Source organism: Enhydra lutris, unplaced genomic scaffold (assembly GCF_002288905.1).
Source record: "Enhydra lutris kenyoni isolate GAN:26980312 unplaced genomic scaffold, ASM228890v2 scaffoldscaffold48, whole genome shotgun sequence".
Classification (NCBI taxonomy): domain Eukaryota; kingdom Metazoa; phylum Chordata; class Mammalia; order Carnivora; family Mustelidae; genus Enhydra; species Enhydra lutris.
This window is the reverse complement of record NW_019154132.1, coordinates 16,886,554-16,911,108: the sequence shown is the minus strand read 5'-3', so window position 1 is coordinate 16,911,108 and position 24,555 is coordinate 16,886,554. Positions and strand designations below refer to the sequence as shown.

At 44.4% G+C, this 24,555-nt stretch overlaps 1 protein-coding gene across 1 annotated transcript in view; it reads left to right on the top strand.

The window, feature by feature from the left end:
* LOC111156723 (kinesin family member 13A) overlaps positions 1-24,555 on the top strand; it is a 207,015-nt gene that overhangs the window by 138,161 nt on the left and 44,299 nt on the right. The window contains exons 10-16 of the mRNA XM_022517767.1: positions 5,600-5,711; positions 6,095-6,307; positions 9,260-9,370; positions 10,800-10,934; positions 12,960-13,090; positions 18,223-18,309; positions 18,405-18,571. Of these exons, the coding sequence (XP_022373475.1) occupies positions 5,600-5,711; positions 6,095-6,307; positions 9,260-9,370; positions 10,800-10,934; positions 12,960-13,090; positions 18,223-18,309; positions 18,405-18,571 (956 nt within the window). The remainder of the gene's footprint in view (positions 1-5,599; positions 5,712-6,094; positions 6,308-9,259; positions 9,371-10,799; positions 10,935-12,959; positions 13,091-18,222; positions 18,310-18,404; positions 18,572-24,555) is intronic.

The following is a 24,555-nucleotide window of genomic DNA, read 5'->3' as shown; positions in this document are numbered from 1 at the left end:
TCATGACCTCAAGATGACTCTATCATTCCAGGCACTGTAGCCTTATCTGTGTTCCACACTACAGAGCGAAAGGAAGGGCAAAGGACCACTGGCTTCTGGCTTATGACTACGGAATATGTACCTTTTCTACCAGAACAATAGCTTTCTTGGAATCCCCACCCAGTAATGTCACCCAGCATCTCATTGGCCAGAGAGCCATGTTTCATGGCTTCGCAGAGCTGCAGAGGACTCTGCAAAGTGGAGTTTTTAGCCCAGCATAAGCCTCCCAGCAAAATCAGGGTTCTGTTAGCAAGTAAAAAAGGCAGAGGGGATACCATTTCCCTTTTTCTCTCAAACATCCACAGAGAGTACCAAAACCAGCATCGAATCAGTCCTTTTTAGAAAGAGACCCATGTTCTGTTCTTCAGTGTACTTTAGACTCAGTTTTACTCAGCAGAGATACTGATTTCTGTAAGCCAGGCACAGTAATAATGGTATAATCTAGAATGGTCTCCACTCTCAAAGCAATCAAAACCTTAAGTAGAAAGAGATAGAGAAATACACATTTAGGTAACTCTAGCAAAGTTTAATAACTACTGCACTTAGGACCTTAGACAAAGATCACTAGTAAATAGGTAAAATAATATATTTGAAAGCCATCCCGGATAATATAGATAACTGACATCACCTGATATCCACTCCTAAGGGAAGGAATCTGGTGGTTAGAGTTTCAAGGGAAACTGGAGGTTGGAGGAAGATGTAGAAAAGGGGGAAAAAAAAGTTATGACAATATTTTTCTCATTGATTGTACTTATTAGAGCTGCTTTTATTTTGTTTTTGATCCTCCTAGTTTTCTTAACTTTCTTAATGTCAAATTCTCTCTTATAGTAGATAGGTAGATTTTTAAAATTTCAATGTTAAAACATGGCTCTCTGTTCATAAACGTTATCCCCTAGCCTAATCCTTCTGTCCTCCCCATTTACTCCATGCCCACCACCCCAGCCCAAGAACTTGCCCGAAGGTTAGCAGCTGCCTTACTATCTCCACCTCCCTTAGGTTCAGGGAAGAGCTGTACTTTGGTAGAAGAGAAAGGTTCCTGGGACAATTTTTTCAGCCCCTCAGATGGGCAGACAGCCCCACCCTGTCCTGGAAACCTGTGAGCTGCCCATTTGCCTCCAGCATGAGAAGACAGCAGTAGCAGGATCCATAATTTGTGATTTCGTTATATTCTTAAGCTCCCTAGGAATGAAGTTATGTTAAAATACGTAAACCCACTGTTCAGTTTTCACACGCGGTTTTTGAGATTCCGCAAGCCCCTGCATCACTGCTCCCGGGTGGAAGGTCGCAGGGAGGGATGGCATCATGGCTCCCTGGTCACTGGGTGACCTGGTTACCTCCCACCCACCGTGGAAGCCTCCTCACCCTGCAGGTTTGTTCCAAGGGGACAGCAAGTTGAGACAGAGGCCTTGTTTTGAACGTGTGCACACCATCAGGTAAAAGCCTTCTACTAGTGATAAGCTTCCCTAAATGGTTCAGTTACATAACGCAGCACGCAGGAAACAGAGTCACGTGACCATGCCTGGCCAGCCCCAGAGTCACGTGATCATGTCTGCCCTGCCCCGCCCCTCCCCTGTGGCTCACGTGCTGGACCTGCTGGACGTGCTGACGTGCTGGACGTGCTAAGGGCGTGTCCTGAGGCAGCGTGCACGTGGTGTCGTGGGCAGTGATGACGCTGTGCTGCCCTTTCTCTTTTTGTCTCAAAGCCCTCATTTAATTTTTTTGTGTCTTGCTTAGGAGTGCCAGGAACTCTCCCTTTCGAATTAGAAAATAGGAGCAGTTGCCACCAAAGTCAGATCTTGTCTCCTCAGTGATGAAAAATACGTGACCAGCCCAGAATGGGTTTGCACATAAAGGGCACTGTTCACTTGAGAATTGCTGGTTATTGACCTTGGCGTCGTGGAGCTTTTTATAGTCTGTATGAGTTAAAGTGATTTCTGCTGTTTTTAAGTACTAAAAACTGATACAGTTTGAAGAATTGTTTTCAACTGAAAATTTTATTTCAGGAGTTGCAAGATGTGAACAATGCCCTATATTCTATAAGCAGAAATGTGATTTTGCATTAACATTGAATTCCTATCTTCTTCTATTTCATATATATCATATGCCATTTTCTTACTTTTTTTAAAAAAAGAAATTATTTATTTATTTGACAGAGAGAGAGAGAGATCACAAGTAGGCAGAGAGGCAGGCGGAGAGAGAGAGGGAAGCAGTTCCCTGCTGAGCAGAGAGCCTGATGCGGGGCTCGATCCCAGGACCCTGAGATCATGACCTGAGCGGAAAGCAGAGGCTTAACCCACTGACCCACCCAGGCGCCCCCATTTTCTTACTTTTTAAATATAATTTTATTTCATCATAAGTGTACTCTTTAGTTCCCATGCCACCAACCCCCTCCCACCTCGTGACCATCAATTTGTTCTCTAGAGTTAAGAGTTTGCTTATTGGTTTGTGTCTGTCTGTCTGTCTCTCTCTCTCTCTTTTTTTCCTTTGCTCGTCTTGTTTCCTGAATTCCACATGAGTGAAATCATACGGTATTCGTATTTCTTTGAGTTATTTCGCTTCACATTATACTTTCTAGTTCTATCCATGATGTTGGAAATGCCATGATTTCATTCTTTTTTATGGTTGAGTAATATTCCACTGTGTATATATTCTTTGTATCCATTTATCTGGATAAATGGGCTGGATAAATTGGGCTACTTCCATAATTAGGCTATTATAAGTAATACTGTGATAAACATGGGGGTGCATGTGGATTTTGAGGGTAAATATCCATTAGGGTAATTACTGGGTAGTAGGATAATTCTATTTTTAATTTTTTGAGGAACCTCCCTTCTGTTTTCCACAGTGGTTGCACCAGCTTGCATTCCCACCAACGGTGTGAGAGGCTTCCTTTTTCTCCACATCCTCACCAATGCTTGTTTCTTGACTTTTAGCCATTCTGACAGGTGTGAGGTGATACCTCATTGTAGTTTTGATTTGCATTTCCTTGAAGATGACTGATGCTGAGCATCTTTTCATGTGTCTGTTGGCCATCTGTGTGTCTTCAGAGAAATGTCTTTTCATGTCTTCTGCCCATTTTTAATTGGATTATTTGTCTTTGGGTGTTGTTTTGGCTCCTTATTGAATATGTCATTTGCAACTATTTTCTTATATTCAGTAGGTTGCCTTTTAGTTTGGTTGACTGTTTCCTTCTTCATGCAGAAACTTTTCATTTTGATGTAGTCTGAATAATTTATTTTTACCATTTTCTTTCTTAAATTTGTTACCTTCGGGAGGACTGATGGAGTGATTGAACTTGAATTTTTTTAAACAACTATAATGAGAAATAGTTCACATACACATCCTTTACCATTTTAAAATGTACAGTTTAGCAGCTTTATTATGTTCGGAGTGTATAACCATTGCCACAATCTAATCTGAAAACATTTTCATCATCCCCAAAGTAAGCTTGTGTCCATGTCATTCCCCAGTCATACCACCCCCAGCCCTGGACAACCACTACCTTCATCTCTACAGATTTCAGCTCTTCTGGGTGTTTCGTATAAATGGCATCAATAGGTAGCTGTATTAGTTTCCCAGTGTGGTAACAGATTACCACAGACTGGGTGGCTTACAACAATAGAAAGTTCTGGAAGCCACAAATCCAAAATCAAGGGGTTGGCCAGGTTTTTTCCTTCTTGTGGCTCAGAGGGACAATCCGTTTCATGCCTCTCTCCTACCTTCTAGTGGTTGCTAAAGCTCCTTGACCTTCCTTGGTTTGTAGATGCATTGCTCCCATCTCTGCCTCTCTTTTCACATGGCCTCTCCCCTGTTGCCTGGATGTCTTCTTCACGTGGCCTTCTTATAAGGCACCAGTCGGCAGATTACAGCCCTCCTTCAGCCCGTATGATCTCATCTTAACTAATTACATCTGCAGGGACCCTGTTTTCAAATAAGAATATATCTGAGGTTCTGGTGGACACGAATTTTGGGTAGACACTCTTCAATCCAGGACATTGGCCTTTGGTGTTTGGCTTCTTTCACTTACCACAATTTTTCAGGGTTTATTCATGTTGTAGGTTATATCAGAATCCTCTCTTTGGCTGAATAATATTCCATTGTGAGGACACACCACATTTTATTCGTCCCTTCATCAATTTGATGGACAGACACTTGGGTGGTTTCTATATTCTGGCCGTTGTGACTAACACTGCTATGAAAATTCATGTACACGGTTTTGTGTGGGCAAATATTTTCAGTTCCTTTGGGGGTGGATTCAACTTGTGAATCTGTCAGTTGTATTGTACATATTTATGTCACTTTGCAGGAATGGCTGTCATTTAAAATTCTGGCTCGTTTTCTACCCCCTTGATTTTGCCTTTGTATTCCAGTGATTTTTCAAATGACTCACCTTTAAGATTATGTTTTGTGAGAAACATGCTTTCTTTCAACTCATTTCTTGGAAGTCTATTGTTAACATTAAAAAGAAAACTAGTCTTTCATGCTAAACTCTGCTTTCCTATTGAAAGTGCACTTGGCACTCAGCCGTGACACAGAAGGGTGTCCTTCATCCCTCAGTTTCACAGATCTGTTGTTTCTATGGTGCTCTTTTCTCTGGTGCAGAAAACATGTATTAAGTACCAGGGAACACTCATGAGCTTAAGCCAGTGGTTCTCAGGCTCCAGCCTGCACCAGAATCACCTGGAGGGCTGGTTAAAGCACTGAGTAGTAGGTCCCACTACAAGTGTCTGAGTCGGTAGGTTAGGGGGGGTGTGGTGGGGCCTGAGAATGTGCATTTGTAACAAGGTCCCAAGTCTTGCTGGTGCTGCTGGTCCCAGCACCACGTTTTGAGAATCATGGGCCTAGGCAGCTAAATCCATGTGTCACTTTGGGCATTGTTCAACCAGGGCTTCTTAAAATTTAATGTGCCTGTGAATCACCTGGAAATATCCTTAACTGGTTCTGACTCTGTAGGCGTGGGGAGGCTTCCAAGAGTCAGTGTTTCTGAGCAGCTCTCAGGGGATCCCAGTGCTGCTTTGTGTAGCAGGTGTTGAAAGAGTAGCCATATGCTGTCCTCTGCTTGGGTGGGTCTTTGTTCGTGCAGTTGTACAAACTCCACATTGAGGTGTGAAATAAGCTTGCCAGCTTTAGCAGATGAGCAGAATATACCTTGTAACTTGCAGAGAAAAGTTCTCTTCAAATTACGTGGTTACAGTGGACCACAAAATGAGAGGCCCAGATGGTCCAGATTAGCCCCAAAGAATAAATGGTTCAGAATCCCAACGTAATATTCGGAGTCCATTACAAGTCTCTGGATTGATTATTAAATGTGTGTTTCCAGGTACTGAAATGTCTGTGTCATAGGTGTGTGTACAGGGATTTTAAATTCATTCTTTTAAATGAATGGAGATACTTTTTTGTTTCTGTCTCAGCTTCTTGACAAATTAACATACACTTGATTGTATCAACTTGAGGGCCTTGTTCTGCATATTTTATACTTATTCCCTGAAATGATTATTATTTTATGGAAACAATGTAAATATTCTATAAAGTTAATTAAAAAAAATTTTTTTTTCGGCAGATCCCTTACAACCTTGGGGTTGGTTATATCCTCGCTGGCTGACCAGGCGGCTGGCAAGGGTAAAAACAAGTTTGTGCCTTACCGAGATTCAGTCCTCACTTGGCTTCTTAAGGTAATTCGTTGTTGCAGCGTTCCTTTCCAACGAAAACTTGCCAGTTTCAGAGCTGGCAGCGGAAAGGTGTGTGCAGAGCTAGCCAAATACGCAGCCGCCCCCGACAACGCCTTGTTCCTCATTCCCGGGAATGCAGAGTGAAAATGCGCCTGTCTTGCCCTCCTTACCCCAGCGTAGTGCTGCTGCTTGACAGGCACTGGGTTGTGACTATTGAGAAACCACCCCTTGGCATAAAATTATTTGTGGTATCCAAACCCATTTCCACAACACATCTCTTTGCGCACAGAGAATGTCGTCACTCACGCGTGTTTTCAGCTTTCATCCTGCGTGTTGTGCACAGAATGGGGCTCGCTTCCTAAGATGCTACTGGAAATATTTTGCAGGACAATTTGGGAGGCAACAGCCAGACCTCTATGATAGCCACCATCAGCCCAGCAGCAGACAACTATGAAGAGACCCTCTCCACCTTACGATACGCAGATCGAGCCAAAAGGATCGTTAACCATGCCGTCGTGAACGAGGACCCCAATGCCAAGGTCATCCGGGAGCTGCGCGAGGAAGTAGAGAAGCTGAAGGAGCAGCTCTCACAGGCCGAGGTAAGACCAGCCCGGGGCTCCCCGTCTCTGCGCGTCCCTGGCTGGTGGTACTGGAGCAGGGAAGGGTGTCCTTGGCCTGCGGGTTTGGGTCATCTCCATGCCATTCAGCATCTCTGTGTTGATTGGCTGCTTCTGCATGCTAAGCGTGGTGTGGACAGCCTGAGTCATACCAGGCTTCTGTCCCAGGAGCTCAGCCGGCCGCTGAGGGAGCGGATGAGTCAGAGCGGAGCTGTTGCTGGCTTGCTGTTGGCTTCAGTCGACCAGTCGGCCATCAGCTGCAGATCTCACCCAGCGTGAAACCGGAAGGACCAAATATGTCGTTTTTATTTTATTTTATCTTTTAAAGATTTGCTTATTCATTTTAGAGAGAGAGTGAGAGTAGTGGGAGAGGCCGAGGCAGAGGAAGAGAGAATCTCAAGCAGACTCCCTGCTGAGTGTGGAGCCTGACACGGGGCTCAGTCCCAGGACCCTGAGATCATGACCCGAGCTGAAATCAAGAGTCAGATGCTTAACTGACCGAGCCACCCAGGCGCCCCAGATGTGTTGTTTTTATTATTTTTTATTTTTTTAAGATTTTATTTATTTGTTTGAGAGAGAGAGAGAGAGAGAGAAAGCATGAGAGGGGAGAAGGTCAGAGGGAGAAGCAGACTCCCCAAGGAGTTAGGAGCCTGATGTGGGACTCGATCCCGGAACTCCAGGATCATGACCTGAGCCGAAGGCAGTGGCTTAACCAACTGAGCCACCCAGGCGCCCTGTTTTTATTAACAGTGTAAATTATGCACCCATAGGCCTTATAATTTTCAGATTAGTTGGTTATATATCATCTCTTCCTTAAGTCAGGGAAGACAGATAAATGTTAGGAACAATTCAGAAATCTCCCTTTTTTTTTTTTTTAAATGTGTATCAGCTCCTGGCAGGAAACAAAATGGGTCATTTCTTATGGTTACTGTGTTCCGTTGGCTTTTACCCAGCTTGAATAAACACACGCTCTTCTAAGTCACTTTCTTGTAGTAAGCTGCTGGCTGAGGCACGCTCTTGTTTGAAATAGGTAATAGGACTGAAACGAAGGCCAGGTGCCTGGGCTTTCGTCGCGTGCTGGCCCGTGCCTCATTTGGGTGCATACCTAGGGCTGCTGAGGTCACATTCCTTCATACCACCTGCTTAGAACTCTCTTTGGTCAGGACAGTATTTTTTTTTTTTTAAGATTTTATTTATTTGACAGACAGAGATCACAAGTAGGCAGAGAGGCAGGCAGAGAGAGAGGAGGAAGCAGGCTCCCCGCAGAGCAGAGAGCCTGATGTGGGGCTTGATCCCAGGACCCTGAGATCATGACCTGAGCTGAAGGCAGAGGCTTTAACCCACTGAGCCACCCAGGCGCCCCATGGTCAGGCCAGTATTAAGCTGTAGGAGGAAAGGGTGATAGATACTATTTTTTGAGCACTTTGTACCAGGCTGTCTATCTGTCACTGTATCTAGTCAAGAAAGTAGTCAGTAAGAGATTGAGATAAACGGGCAGAAAGGAGTCAGAGCCAGGGATCTGAACAGTCTGTTTGTGGGTGATGGTGGAGCTGTACTGTAGCCGTTCCAGCCGTCGGCTTCTGAAGCATCGGAAGCCTTGTCATCTCGATCGTGTTCGTCCCTAACCCCTAGGGCAGCACTGATACCGGAGGGCACTTAGCGTGGTGCCTGGCAGCTTTGTGAGGCTCAGCAAATGTTCTAGTTTCCATTACTGTCACGATCACAATCGCTCAGTGCATCGAGCATCATCTTTTAGGGACGCCAAGAATGGTAGCAAAACACCTGAAAAATCAAAACACTGATAAACTTTTAAGAGAGTCATGATCCTGGGAGGCAGGTGTGGCAGTTCTGAAATTCGTGTAGAGGTGAATGAGCTACTTCTTTCCTCTTGTCTCTGAATCTGCTTTTCCACCGTGACCAGTAATCTGGGCCGGACAGCTAGAACCATACCCCAGAAGAGGGGCCGCAGAAGGTTCACCGAGATAGAGCTCTCCTGGGTGTCTCCTTGTCCCCAGCACTGAATGTCACTCTCAGCCACATTTAGCACTGTGAGACTCTGAAACCGCAGGGACCGTACACGTCATCGTCACTTGGATTCCTTGTCCGAGTCTGCCGTCTTTGCTGTTTGTGGGCTTATGCTTTGCAGAGGCTCCTCTTGCTGTAGGGTGTGGAAGTGTGTTGTTGGCAAGTACGAGCCCCAAAGTATTTGAGCGGCATGTACAAATCTGTACCCGGACCCTTAGTTATTCTCACTGAGCTACCTCAGAGGGAAATTGCTCCCCTTTAGCCCAGAAGTCCTGTTTTTAAGGGAGTGATGACTACGCAAAGTTTATTACCACCAATAAGATAAATAGTTTTAAGTGATTCAGAGGCAAATTTTAAAATGAATGAGAAGAATTCTTCTTCACTTTTCCTGGTAGGTTCTCTCTGGGATGTGTTTTTGGTGGTGTGTGTTGATCTCTGTCTCGCAGTTCCTCTTTTTCCCTATGTTTCTATGTTGACAACGAACGTTAGCATCTTTTAGGTCTTCAGATATGAAGGGCGCCTGGCTGGCTTCGTTGGTAGATCAGGCGATTCTTAATCCCAGGGTTGTGAGTTCAAGCCCCATGTTGGGCATGGAGCCTACTTTAAGAAGAAAAAAAAAAAAAAAAGATCTTTAAATGTGAAATTTAAGTATGGTGGATAAAATTACTCTGTAACGATTTGTATCAGTTTAATTCAGGGCACTGGTTTCATTTTCTCCTTTAAAGAGTAGCAGTCCTTTATTCCTACACTTCTTTTAATTAATAAAGATCTAAAGCCCACCCTGATGCCGTATGACTTAGTTGCTTCCAGTGGACTGTGGATAGCCACTTAGAAGGACAGTAAGGGATTGTTTTGTAAATAATGGTGGGAAAAATTAGAAAATCAGCTATCTCTGGTTTCCTTTCCAAGGCTATGAAGGCCCCTGAACTGAAAGAGAAGCTCGAGGAGTCTGAAAAGCTGATCAAAGAGCTAACAGTGACTTGGGAAGAGAAGCTGAGGAAAACAGAAGAAATCGCACAGGTAGCTTGATAATTCAGGCCTAAAACCTTGTGACTTTTTTTTTTCATTTGCCGTCTTTTCTGTGTAGCCACTCATCATCCTCAAAAAGTCACGTAAGGACCTCTTTGTGCTAAACGAGACCACAAAGGTCGGGGTTAGAGGCCGACTTCGTCATCTTTCATTAACCGCCATCGGGGCCATGTGTTTGCCAGAAGTGCCGAGAGCACTGAGTTGGAGCAGACGTGCTCTGCAGGAAACACTGTGCATGTGTCCTGCTTTTCCGTGTCGTGGTCTGGGATCACCTGGCACAGCATTCGACATCCCTGACTGGCAGAGAATTTATAACTTACAGCACATCATCGTTTTTTTCATTGTATTTGATTCCTTGGGCTTGTGAGAAAATGCTGCACGAACTTCACGTGAGATCCGATGTAAGGCAAGGACTAATGCTGTGCTGGTGTGTGCGTTTCATGAATCTACACGATGCCTTTTGTGACTGTTTTCATCTCACGGACCACCGGGGCATACTGGACCGTCCCAGTGAGGGAGCTTGAAAGCAGGAACCGGGACCTAGTCAAGCCTTCTCATAGGTCATTCACATACACACATGCACTCACTCACGCCACCCCCCCCACACCTGACTCCCTGTGTCTTGTCCATTGCTCTGTGCTTCGTCATCACCGCTGCAAATTCTGTATTTTACATGTCTGTTTTTCATGGTCTGCCTCTTTCTACTAGAACACAAGTTTTCACAAGTGAAGGGACTTTGTTAACTATTCTATTTCTAGTCCTAGATCAGTACCTAAGACTTAAATATCTCCTGGATGGATGGATGGATGGATGGATGGATGGATGGATGGATGGATTCAAGGCCCTGTGCAGTCAGGAACCAACCTGCTGTTCCATCCCCGTCTCTTCCATGGCATTTCCACATTGAGTAGGGTTCTCGGCACCTGAAATCCTACAGTGTGCCCAGATTTCTCCTGCGCCTTCCTGTGCCTTCCGTTAGAACAACCTCCTCCTGCCTTACTACTGCCCCTTTTCTTCCTGTAAAATTCTTCTACTGCAAGAAACATCTCAAATATATCCTTTTCTGAAGCCTTCTCTGGTCCCTGAACCCATCCACTGTCTCCTTCCTTGGAAGCCCTATAGTACGTTGTTCCTCTCCAGTGTTCTTCTCCATCCTTCCTCTTCTGATTGAGGTGTGTGGTCTTATCCCCTCCCCAGACTGTAAACCCCGTATAGGCACAGTGGTGTCTGGTTTCCCCATAGCACCCCCATAGCACCCTGACTCATGATGTCACACACTTAAGACATTCCGTAAATGTGGTTGGAATGTGTCATTTCTTTGGCATCCGCCCCAGAAACAGTGACCGAAACTTTCCATGGATACCTCTTGTGGCTAGAGCAACAAATAGAGTTCCCCGGTTTTGTCTGTTTTTGTGCCCAGGAGAGACAACGACAACTTGAAAGTATGGGGATTTCCCTGGAGACATCGGGTATCAAGGTCGGGGATGACAAGTGCTACTTAGTCAACCTGAACGCAGACCCTGCTCTCAACGAACTTCTGGTTTATTATTTGAAGGTAGGAGAGCATATAAATAGACAGTCGCAGTCCTGATTCATTCACGTACAGCTCCCATTAGAATCTGGGCCTGTACCCATGATTTTGCTCTTTGTGTCCAGCTCAGCACCCATTAAAGGTAAGAGGATGGGTAGTGCGGTCTGGTTGCCGTTGAGAATGAAACCTCCCCTCTGGCGACTGTCCGTTTGCTCTCTATGTTTATGGGTCTGTTTCTGCTTTTTCTTTGTTTGCTTGTTGTCTTTTTTTGATTCCACATAAAGCAAAGTCATATGGTGTTTATCTTTCTCTGTCAGACCACACTTTTGGAAATGCTGGCTTATTTTGTTAAGTGAGAAATAAGACATCTGTCTGAAGTCAGGCACCTGATGGACACTGATACGGGGCACCCCAAAAGACATAGGGGATTTTTAGCATGAACCCACATATACACACAGTTCCTGAGTTATGGTGGTATAGAAATATATATAGAAATATATGAATATATAGAATTTATGAATATATAGAAATATATGGGGCAGTAATTTTTTTGTTATGTCTTTTTTTTTTATTTTTTATAAACATATAATGTATTATTAACCCTAGGGGTACAGGTCTGTGAATCACCAGGTTTACACACTTCACAGCACTCACCCTAGCACATACCCTCCCCAGTGTCTATAACCCCACTGCCCTCTCCCGACCCTCCTCCCCTATGGGGCAGTATTTAAATAACTCTCAAGGATTGGAGACCTGGGAACTTGAAGGCAGCTGATCTAACTGTCCACATACCTTAGTCTCTAAATGCAGAGGTATTACCCACTTGCTGAAAAATAAATAGGTGCTTAGTTAAGGATTCTGATCTGCCTGGAGTGAACATAAAAACGCAATGGAAAATAAGCTAGAATTGAAGAGAAGAGGCTGTTTTCTATTATCCTTTTTATTCTCCTTTTTTCCCAGAGACATAAATCTGGTACAAATAGCCCCTGATTTACTCAGAGTCCACTAATGGAATTAAGTTCTTTTCATTTAGGACATGATTAAGGCATAAGGAATTGTGTCCAAAATCCTAATTTTGAAAGATCAAGGCTTTCTGTTGAATAGGGAAATATTACTGTTGTGACTCAGTGATTTTTAGAGCAATAGAAAATACAAAGGGATGAGCTGTGGACCGCATTGTGGGAGTGACAAGTCCTCATATGTCTGGGGTTTGAGGTACTTGAAATCATGCTCATCTGCACATTCTGTAACCCACAAGCTACAGTGCTCTGTAATACTGGTATTCAGAACTCAACTACTTTCATCATTTTATTTTTTATTTTTACTTTTTAAGGTTTTACTTATTAGAGAACATGAGCAGGGGGAGGAGCAGAGACAGAGGGAGAAACAGACTCTCTGCTGAGCAGGGAGCCTAACATGGGGCTCGATTCCAGGATCCTGAGATCCTGGCCTGAGCCGAAGGCAGACGCTTAACCAAGCCACCCAGGCGCCCCACTTATATCATTTTAAAAGTTATATGTTTAGAAATATGATTTTCCATGCATCTACTGTTAGTGGTTCTTGAATTCATACAGCTATTTTCAGAACATTTTCACTGTCCACTCAGGTGGTCCTTGAAAGAATCCTACTAAGTAGTTCAAGTTGCTGATATTGTCCTGGTTTTGGGGGGAAAAGGAGGAGGAGGGGGGAAGGAGGGAGGCAGCCAGGCTCAGCCTGTGAAGTGGCATGCCCATGGGCACGTAAATAGTAAGCTGTCAGGTTAACATGGGATCTCAAGATAGTCTCCTGTCAAGTCCGATTTCCTTATATCGTAAAACCGTATCTAATCACTGTTGGTTGTTTTCTTCATAGTGTTTAAATATTTTTAAAATGTAGTGTATTAAGGTAAGCTTTGGCCCTGTAATGCTCCAGATATCTTGCTCTCCCATCTGATTCATTTAATATTGTCATGCAGATGCCGTTGGGTTCCTCAGATCGATGGAGATAAATTTGCCTCGAGTTACTTGTAAGAGCAGGTTTTTTTCTCTTTCTTCCACTCTCCATCACTAGGACCACACGAGGGTGGGCGCAGATACGTCCCAGGACATCCAGCTGTTTGGGATAGGAATTCAGGCGGAGCACTGTGAGATAGATATTGCGTCTGACGGCGATGTTACTCTTACTCCGAAAGAAAATGCAAGGTAAGAGAAGTAAATGTCCGCCTCACATATCTTGAGCCTGGTTTTCCGAAGGAGCGGACTGCCCCTTTCTGTCTGTCGGCTCAGTTATATCAGAGTTAAGACATCGCTGGGATCTTGGGGATATTCTTTTCTATTGCGGGGGGCCGTATGGCAGCACTTGGAGCGCCAGCTTTGGGGTGTCTCAGTGTTCCTGGACTGGCTGAGTTACCTTCGATGAGACACTTTTGTCTAAACTTCAGTTTCCTTACGTGAAACTCAGGGCTAAACATAGGCAAGACAGAAGTCACTTGGCTCGGTGCCTGACACACGCAAACACTGAATAAAGTTAGTCGTTAACTCAGCGTCCAACATTGTACATAAAGCAGTTATCACATAACTCCATTGTATGAAAAATTCCTAAACCCGGCTATAATATGCAAAAATTGGAGAATTGACAGGACAGTATATTTCCTTTTGGATTTCTATTAAATACTGCCTTAAAGTACTTTACAGTCAAGTATAAAGTTCATGTGAAGTCGTGTCACAATATTCATTAACACACAAACATTGTGACCAGAATACTCATTTTTATGAGGGGAACTTTACATTCATTTCAAAGTATTCTATTAATACTATCCATATCAATTTCCAGGTGATGACAGACTAACAATGATGACTTACATGATTCATGAAAATTATTAGGTCTTGTGTTACAGTGATAGAATTGTTAAGATATCTAATGGTGAAATGATGCTATTCCTTAATTTTTACTTATTCCAAGTTCAAGTAGACTTCTGCCTTACGCTGTATTCCCCTATATTAGAAACTCTGGATTTTTCTAATACCCTGGTTTTTAATCGACAAAATTGCATATATTTAAAGTGTACAGTATGATTGGATCATACTCTCTTTTTAACACCGTATCTAAAAATAACTTTAATCAGCAAATTTCCTCATATCCATTTCCAGTGACACGTTTTTGTTCCTGCTCTTTGCCCTCCCTCATCCTGCCCAGTCTCCTCCTTTCCTCTCCCTGGGGTAAAAGTGCCTTCATTCAGGATTCTTCACTACAGGCTCTGTGCTGGGAATGCCGTGTAGGGATTGGAAGCCTGGTAGGGGAGAATGTACAGAAGCAACAGTGATTATATGGGATGATAAGAGCTTCTTCCTGCAGATCTGATCACTATGGAAATGTGTGGGGTTGCAGGACTGGAGGTAGGGAGCTCTGGTAAGATATTATTATGATATTGTCATGGGAACACAGCAAGTGGCAGAAGAAGTGAAGAACAAAATGTATTTGAGAGTCAGCCAGCATTAGTGATGTGCTTGGGGACAGTAAACGAGAAGGTGAAGTCAGCAATGGTTACACAGTTCTGTCTTGGGAGACTACATAAACAGTGGCGATCCTAAGCCGAAATAAGGAATACTAGAGGAAGGACAGGCTTGGAGGTTGGTGGGTAATGAGTGGTAATGGATTCAGGTTGGAATCCTGTGGATTTGAGGTGTCCTTGGGGTATCAGTGTGGATGGATCCAGTTGGAATTGGATTTAGGGTTATAGAGTTACACTTAACAATACAGAATCGGCCGTTAGTGGTGTTGTCTGTCTTCAGAGTGGATCCAGAGGGTGTAGTGGAAGCAATAAACTAGTGTTTTAGGGATCGTCTCAGGAGAGTCAGAGAGCCAAAGTTAAGACGATGAAAGCCAAGGGAGGAGAACACTAACACTGTAAGGAAGAAGAGGTCAGAATAGAGATTCACAAGCTTCTGTTGGATGTAGCAGCCTTGGGACGTTTAGGAACCATGGAGTTATGGTTATAGAAGGAACAAATGCAAGGAGGAGAGAATGGGGGTGAGGAAGCGGGCTGAGAGCCGTGGTTGTAAAGATGGGCACTGGATTGGAGACAGAGCGAGAGAGGGACTTGGGGTTAAGGCAGAGTCATTGTGTCTTCAGGTCTGTCTTCAAGTCCGTGCGTTCGCTCTCTGGTCACGTCTTATCAGCTGCTTAACCATCGCATTGAGTGTTTAATTTCAGTGTCTCTGTTTTCCATTTATAGAAGTTTAGAAAGCCCTTTTTTCGGTAGGCCTGGTCTGTATTGAGAGAGTCTTGTGCCTTTAAGAATTAGATTTTTACTTATTTTATCGTCTTTGTTTAAAAATTCTATCTCTGGGGTTGTTGGGGCTTCAGCCTGCCTGTGGGTCGTATCTGCTGATAACTTCGCCTCCTGGAGTCATGTGTGGTTCCACAGGTGGGCTCAGCGTCAGGAGTAGGTTCTCCATAGGAGTCTCGTGGCCTGGGTGACAGGACATGAATTGTGGCAAGCACATTTTGTACTTGCTTCTTGACAAGTACCCCAGGCACATGTCCACTTGGAAATTACTTCTTATGCTAATTTCTTATCTTGGATACATTACCAAAACAGGCAGTTTCCATAACTTTTTCTTTATAGTATTGTAGTAAGAGCATACTATAAATGGCAAAGTGATGTTTATATGTGTGTTCAGAAGTTTGTGTGGGTGTGTGCACGTGTGTGTGTACACGCATGCACACACCTCTAGAAGGTTCCCTCAAAGATACAGATGATCACAGAAATTAGCAATACATAAAAAGGCAAAGATTATTATAGTCATTTCTCATTTGCTCTGGAACTGTTTTTAGTTTTATTCTACAATAATACTGCCCAGTAGAACTTTCTGAGATAACAGGAAGGTTCTGTGTCTGCTAAGACCATTTCGGCAGCCACTAGTGAGGCAGTGTTCTTGGGTATCGAAATACGGCTAATGAAAATGAGGAACTGAATTTTTAAATTATAATTCAGAGTTTAAAATAATAAAGGACACTGAGGAACACATTTCTCTTCTTCATACTGCTATTCCTGGATATTAGATTATAGATTCATTAGATATGTCTGGATGTCTAGATACCCATCTATCTATCTATACACCTAGATATATTATTTAGATACCTTCATAAACTAAGCAAATGTTTTCCTTGAAACATTTGTTTCAAGTAATGAATGTTTGTTTTTTAGGTCAAAGAGGTAAGTATTAGTTTTCACCCAAAAAACAACTTTTCATCATCCTTCTGGCAAAAATACATATATTTGTATAGATATACATATATATTCTGATCTCATTTTCCACATTTTGCAGAGGAATAAATGAGTCCATAATTCCAAATAGATGGACACAGACCTTTGAAGCTTGAGTTAGCGTCGAGAGTCATTCTCATTGACAAGAATAAAGGGAACATGTTAGTTTAAAAGATAGACACTGAAGTTTATCGTGTTAATGTATGACAGATGAAAACCATTTGAGATGATGGTATTGCCAGGGTTTTTTTTTTAATCAACAAAAAAACTTATTCCCTAAACTTGAAATATGACTACCGCAGAGGGTTTATTTTCACGTGTGCGCTCTCCTTACTCCGTAAGTCTGAGCTGCAGAGTCCTGTAAAGATTAGGAGCCAGATAATGGATTCTGTGAGAAAAGTAACGTATTGAACAACTAAAACTCAGAAGATTAATCACTATATTTCTCCGTCAAACTTCACCTGACAGCTCTTTAGCCAATTAAACTTTAGTTAATTCTTTTCCTGATTGTTTTAATACCAGCAAAATCTCTTTTATTAAATGAAGAAAGCATTTATAAGAAGACTACAGTTATTGGCACTAAAAGTTCTGGAGGACTTTTCCTCTCCCCCTAAGAGAAGTCCCAGTGGCAGGGCTTTGACTGTGTTAAAGAATCCGTTGACGAGATCTTCTGATTGTCGGGAAATCCTGTGAGGTCTGTTAGAGTGAGTTATCCACAGCCACTGGATTCCTAGTCCCTTGTAGCCAGGAAGCTGTAGCGAAGCTGCGAGATGGGGAAGAGCTGGGGCTTCAGGATTTGCTTGAGACGATCACAGACACGGAAGCCAGCGCCAGCCCGGAGACACAGTGCACGCCATCTGCCGCATGGGATGTGCTGGAAAGCAGAGACTCGGGGTTGTTTCCCCCATCTCCAGTTGTTTGTCTTGTTTTTACAGTTTGTTGGGTAGCTATTTGGGATTTAAACCTGGTCCTCTTTTCATGTTCTCCCTGTTTTTATTATGGAGAGCATCAGATGTAGGAAGTGGAAAGAAGAGTGTAACGAGCCCCCATATATCCATCATCCGGCTTCAAAAGTGGACACTTTGCCGTCCTGGTTTTATTTATACACCCTCCACATCACCTCCCTCCCCTCTGCATTATTTTAAAGCAAATTCCAGATACAACTTTATCCGTAAATATCTTAACTTGTATCTCTAAAAGACAAGTGTTCTTGAACTTTGCTTCTGTACCGTCACACCTAAAATAATTACAAATAATTCCTTACTGCTGTTCATATACTGAGCCAGTATTCAGATTTCCCCCGTGGTGTCATAAATGTTCCTTTTCAGCTGTTTCTTGAAATCAGGATCAAATAAGATTCAACCCTTGTCATCGGCTGTTGTGTCTCTATTAGCATGCAGATTCCACTCCCTCTTCTCCTCCCCGCCGCCCGCCCCACTTTTCCTTGCATTTATTTGTTGATGATACCTGGCTGTTTTCCACACTCGCCATCTTGCTCGTTGCATACCATGGTGTCACGTACCATCTTCCACCACCTTCCGCAGTTCCTAAATTGGTATTTAGATATAAAAGCCCAATCAGGTTCTGCCCAGATCTGGACAAGAGCATTCCGTAGGCATTCTCATGTCTGTTTCCATCAGGAGGACATCATGCCTCCACGTCGTCTGTGAGGGCTATTGGGGGCTCTTGGTCATCATTGCTCAGATCACGTGCTTTGATAGTGCTTACAATTCTATTATTCTCTCTTTAGGAATTAGTAGAACACATCTGTTTAGTGGTTTGTTTGTTTTTTAAAGATTTTATTTATTTATTTGACACAGAGAGAGAGATCTGAGAGAGGGGGAAGCAGGCTCCCTGCTGAGCAGATAGCCCCACGTGGGGCTCGATCCCAGGACCTTGAGATCATGACCTGAGCTGAAGGCGGAGGCTTAACCCACTGAGCCACCCAGGCACCCCAGTAGAATATATCTGTCCAGAGAAACTTGCCCATTTCTCTCTTTGGCTCCTGGGGCCGGGTTGTGTGCTCTCTCCCGTGGAGCTGACTTGTCGCCCGTGTTCCATCAGGTCCTGTGTCAACGGCACCCTTGTCTGCAGCGCCACCCAGCTGTGGCACGGTGATCGGATCCTGTGGGGCAATAACCACTTCTTTAGGTAACATCTTTGTGTTCCCTCATATTTTCGTGAACTTTTTCTTTCTGTTATCGGAGTATAAAACAAATCCGTTTTCTCTAACGATGGAAAACTAGAATTAACTTACCTAAGAGGAAGCGGCGAGATTGGTTGAAAGACTTTGAAAAGGAGGCAGGCCCCCCGGAGCATGACCTGGACGCAGCCAGCGAAGCTTCGTCAGAGCCAGACTACAACTACGAATTTGCACAGATGGAAGTTATCATGAAAACCCTGAACAGCAATGGTAAGACCTCACCTCCGGATCCCGGCGTCTTCGGTAGCTCCTGTCTCTTCATGCAGTTCAGTCAGGGATGCACTTGGTAAAGTGGAGATGTCGTTCTGAAATTAAGACACAAACCTTACTAATTTCCTTTTTTTTTTCTTAACATTTTATTTGTGTGACAGAGAGTATGAGTGGTGGGTGGGGGGTGATGCTGAAGGAGAAGCAGGCTCCCCGCTGAGCAGGGACACCGGGCTTCATCCCAGGACCCCAGGATCATGATCTGAGCTGAAGGCAGATGCTTAATGGACTGAGCCATCCAGGCGCCCCAAATTGCTCATTTCTTACAGAGGCCATTGGGGAGGGGCTACTGAAAGTAGCCCAGGGCCTGGTCTACTCCCTCAATTATAATTAGGAAGTGGCTGGTCCCTGTTTTGAGATCCCTTGTTCCCAAGTCAGTTTTGGTAACATTTCTGCAGCCCTAGAGTACAGAAGGATTGTGTTGGAATTCCTTTTCCAATTTCCATTACTGAGTTTGTCCCTTCTGAATCCTTCAGAGCACAGAAATCCCCAGCAGAGTCTGAACCCAGGAATTTCAAATGGAATTTAATGGGGAGATAAAGGTCACAATATTTTGCTAAAAACTCAGTTGGAAATTATGCCACCAAAGAAGCTCACTTAGTAAGTCCAGGTAGCTTTTACAAAAATGATCCTACAAAGAAGGGCTTTGTAGGCTCTTTGCTTGACTTACACACCAGCCTGTCTCAGCTTTTTAAGGAAGAGATTTCCAAAGCCTTATTTCTAGATTCCCTCTTTCTAGAAAGTTTTCAGTGTTTGTATTAAAATTCTTCCCTCTATATCTAAAAGGTAAGCCTTTTTTCTTCATACACGCTTATATGCACTTGGTAAAATCCAGACCACATTGATGCCTGTTAACAGAAGTCTGCAAGTTCTCTTCCATTTCTTGGTTTGTCAGCGGGACAGGGAAGTTCCTCTCCTACCAAGCACAAGGCTGCATTTCTGGGACCAGAACTATCTGACAGGGAAATATAGTTGAGGCTACCTTCAGGAGCACCTGAGAAAGTTTGTTTTTGGACTTTGTTTTATCTCACTTTCCCAATCAGGAGTTCTTTGAATACCTAAGGATCCCTGCCTTGAACCTGGGAGGACCTCAGGAGCCTCTGCCTGACACGGTGCAGGGAGAGCATCTTGGTCTCCCAGCAGGGCTCTCCCCAGATACATTGACTTTTGCACTCCGTCTTTGGGTCAGCCTATCTGAGAAGAATGTGAGTTTGGCTGGAGAATGTCAGTCAGATCTCCGGCATATCAAATTGGGGATTCCACTGTAGGAATAAAGACGCTGACCTTTTTATCTCTCTGGGTTTTTAGCCCCAAGGATCCCCTCTTCTCAGTTATAAAAATGAGGTATGAAGAAAAGGCTAGGTGGAAAAACAGGTGTGATGTGTTTAATATGGAGAATATCAAACACCACCAGAAAAGAACGTCCGTGAGCTTAGGGGGACAGATTAGCTGCTGTGGCTTTGGACGCTGCACCACAGGCTGGGCCACAGCTAGAAATCAGGCTGTGGTCCACCCTGCTAGTTGCTCCCCCCAGTTGGGAGGAATCAATCACAAAAGACATTCCAAAGTGGTGTTCAGACATCAGAATCACATTAATGGGCCATTTTCTGACGTGCCTGAGCAGCAAGTCTCCTGTGAGTAATTTTTGGGAGCCCTGAATGGATACAGGGTGTGACAGGAGGGTGTGGGCCCCAAGCCCCAGGTGCAGGAATGCGTGTTGGGAAGAACCTTCTCTCTTTACGTGAGATTACAGAATTCTAGATGTTTTCTAACAGCAGAGTATCCAAGTGCTATCCGTTTAGTCATCTATCATCCCATATTACAGAGTCCTAATTTTATTGTCACTATGTTCTTATAATTAGAGCCCTGAATCACTGATGAGTATTAGTATATGTTTGTTAATTCCTCCAGTCCTCTTAGCCAAACCAATTAATGAGTCACGGGTGGCCTGGCTCCTGGTATTAACGTGGGTTACCATTTGTCTTCCAGATCAAGCCTTGCCCCGCCCCAGTGTTGATTCATCGATTTCAAAGTAGTGTTTCCCCCCCACACACACACATGTTCCCCAATTCCCCGTGTAAGTGGGGCTTCCCTCCAGTGTGCTCTGACTCAGTCCCCAAACGGCGGGGTGGGGCAGGACGGGGCGGGGGTGGGGGGCGCTCCTGTTCATGGAATTCGCCTCTGTCGCCAGGTGGCTTCCCGATCATCAGCCTGTCTGCCTGGTGGTCATCCCCCTGGTGGTCCTATTTGAAGATCCTCCTCCCTCTCATGTGGTTTCAGACGAAGCTGCTCCACCAGCGCTGGGATAAAGGTTTCACTGATCGGCGTTAGCATGGCAGAGCTTGACTGCTTGTTAGCCGTGCTGCTGGCCGATGCTTGTGCTTCTGCCCTAGCAAATTCAGACTAATGCGACCGCGAACCTGACAAGCACTCCGTGCTCCTGATTGAGGCGTGCGCCCTTTTAAGTCGTGGCCCCTGCCTCCCCATGTCCCAGCTCCATTGCCTTCCCATTGGTTACGCTCTGGACCCTGTCCTTCCCCTGGGCTGCCGCCAGCCCAGAAGTGTCACTGGCATTACTGCTCCTGGTGCTGATGGCGGGGTGGCCGTTGGTGCTGATGGCGGGGTGGCCGTTGGTGCTGATGGCGGGGTGGCCGTTGGTGCTGATGGCGGGGTGACCGTTGGGAGCTCAGCGGTGCAGGACTCTGTACTGGACATTATCGACTGACCTGCATCGTCCCAGAGACGAGGATGCTGTACTTCAAATCTCTAAATGAGGATCTAAAACCCAATTTATTGGAATTAAGAGTAGAAGCCAACCTAGTTATCTGTGGACGATAGTGTGTCCTTCCTGCAGACTGAGAAGGAGGCACTCGTGCGTTTTCAGAGAGTCCGCGGTAGCTGTAAAGGAGAGAGCAGTGGAGGGCTGGTGAAGAGTCATTGAGTTCATTCCCTCTGGGATTAAGAGTTGTTTTTTGTTTTTCCTGAAGGATTTACTTCCCTTCGGTTTAGTGCATCGGGCACCTGGGTGTGAATGAAAACCAATTGTTTACCCTGTCAGTGCCCTCCGGCCTCTACCGCTGGCACCTCTCTTTTCCATTCTCTGGACAGATAAATAAGTCCGAGCATGGTTACATGCCAGATAAAGAATAAACCAGCAAAGAGGAACATGCTATATACCATAGTCAATGTGGTCCTTTCTCTCTTATAAAACACCTCCCGCTTTGGTGGCTTGGCCTTGGGCTCCAAGCTCACTGAGTTTTAAATCCCTTCGTTCAAGAGGAAGAAAATGATGGGGAGAAAAAGAAACTGTGGCCAAGTTTTGATGGTTGGTCGGCTGAGAATAGGCTGAAGTCTTTGGCTTCTGTCCTAGGCTACATCACAGAGTCAGGCTGAGCTGCTGAGTAGGACGATCTGTTTAAAACCGTGCTGTGTAGTGTTCCAGGCTTGACCCTGGCTAACTGAAAAGACAGCATCATCAGATATGTGTAAGAGAAAGACTTGTGTTGAAATCAGAGGTTCAAAACAGGTAAGACAGAACAAAATCTTAGCTCCTGTATCTTGACTCGGGCTCTGTCCAGTGTGGTCTGTCCCTGGGCCCCGGGGCAGGGCTGACCGGACTGTATGGTGGGAGGCTCCAGGGAGAGATGCTTTGAGCTGTTCCCTCGTCTGCATCTGCTTCTTGGTCTGTGGCCACTGACAAAGCCCCGTGACGTTACGTCACGGCGTTAAGTCATGGCATCTGCCAAGGCAGTTGAAAGCAGCCTTGGTCACGTGGCATCTGCATTGCATGGAAACTCGGGGTGCAGTCCTCTCAGCCATTTGGGACCATGTGTGTTTCCACACACCATGGACTAACAAGTGGAAACGAGGACTGAATGTCTTACCCAGTGGCTTTTAGCAAAAGTCTTAGAATATTAATTTTTATAAAACCGCATATTCTCCAATTTTCTCTCTCTGGAAGAGATTTATGAACGCTAAGGTAGCGCCCTTGAAAACCAGGTTCCATGGAGGTATAAATGTTTGGTGAAGACCCTGTCCTTTTTTTAAAGCTAGAGCCTAAAAGGGGAAAAGTATGTACTGTTTGAGACATGCGTTTTTATAAAATTCCGAGACAGCTTTTCTTCTCTAGCCCTTACATTTAAAATTTCTTCAGACCCCTTCACCTTATTATTCGTGTACTTTTCACCAATTTACATGGCGAGGTCAGAAGTTCTAATGTTTCAGAGTACACAGATGTCTTACTCTGCAGAAGAGGTCTTCCCTCGCTGTGGTCTGTGTTTAAGACTTTGGGATTTTTTTAGGAGTTCATTTTCCATCAGATTTTCAGGTGGCGTATTTTAGGGACTCCCTGTCAGGACTCTGTGAAGAAAACTATTTCTGCTTTGAAAAAAATGCTGAATTTTAGAATTTTATACCTGAAAAGAACAGTAATTTTTTAAAAAAATGTCTGCTTTTTAACAGAGTACTAATTCTGAGCAGAACACTGGAAACAAGAATACTATATCAGTTTATTGGTAAATTTGATGTCCTGCCGCCAGATAGTTAGGTCTGATCTGAGTTCAGAACCCGGCTCTGTCGCTTACTAGCTCTGTGATCTTAGGGCAGCGTCTTTAAAAGAAATATACCCACCATCAGGTGTGCTGCAAAGCCATGAGATGGTGCATGGGGAGGGCGCAGTGCCTCTTACCTGGGTGGAGGCCAGTGGCTGGTAGAATTCTTATTGCCCTGTGGTTGTCGTTTCTTATTAAAACAACTCACCTGTACTCTGTGTAGATATCTAGTGATTTTGTTTTGAGTTGCTTTCCACTGTTTGTTTTGTATTATTTAACCTTTTTTTTTAAGCTAACATACTATCTCTTTTACTGCTTACATAGAAGATTAGTAGAAGTTACATGGTAAATTTAAATTTTAAATCTTAAATTAAATTTAAACTTAGTCGATAGATGGGGGTTTCTGAAAGAGTCAGTTAGGAACCATCATTGCATGATGGAAAAACTTGTCTTGTCCTCTCCGTTCCCCACTCTGTCCTGGAAATTAAGCTGAGAGTCCGTCTGTGAGAAGACAGCACGAATAGCAATAGTTGAATAACAGGCAAAGGTGTGAGCTCCAGGCCAGTCTGAGACCGTGCATCTCCTCCCCGTCTCCTGCGCATCAAGGAGATAGTTACGGGGATGCTGGTTTTCTTATTCGCCGTCCAGATGTCTGGCATGTTGTTCCCCTGCAGTGTGCTCACTTAGAGATGTTGGTAACTTTCTCCTGTGGACGTGTGGTCAGTGCCTACCTTCCCCACAGCATCCGGGGCAGCGGTCATGACCAAACTAATGTCCGGCCTCCGCAGTGACCCCTGCCTGTACCACAACCACTGCTGGCCATGGTCATGGCCCCTTTGAACAACCGATTACTCTTCTTGTTCACCATGTATGTAGCCGATTTCTGATCTGCAAAGGCAAAAAGTCAAGAACAGCCTGTTGATTTTACAAGTGAATTCTTCCCCCCTCCCCTTTTTTCTCTTTTTCTTTTCTCCTTGCAAGTGAATTGCCCTCCCAGACACCAGCACCTGAGAAATTGCCAGGCCAGATACTTGATATCTCCAAGCATGTGCTCCCCCGTGACAGAAATCCGGGAGTAATGAGATTTGTGGCTAAAATCAGAAATACAAACCCATCGCCATATACTAAAACTGATGCAAAATGGGCATCCAAACTGACTACTGTAAAAATGAAATCTTGTGTAGCTCTGTGTTCGAAGCTCAGATGTCCTGAAGTTCTTAGTGGGTCAGAGCCCAACGCCTCTCCCGTGTGCTTGTAGTGAAGTACTGATGGGTCGAAACAAGGGAGTGAGCTCATTGCAGTGAAGAAGCCCGTAGATGTGGGGAGTGTGTACCTGGAAGGCGTTCATCTGAAGTGTTAGCAGAAGGGCAGCGGGGA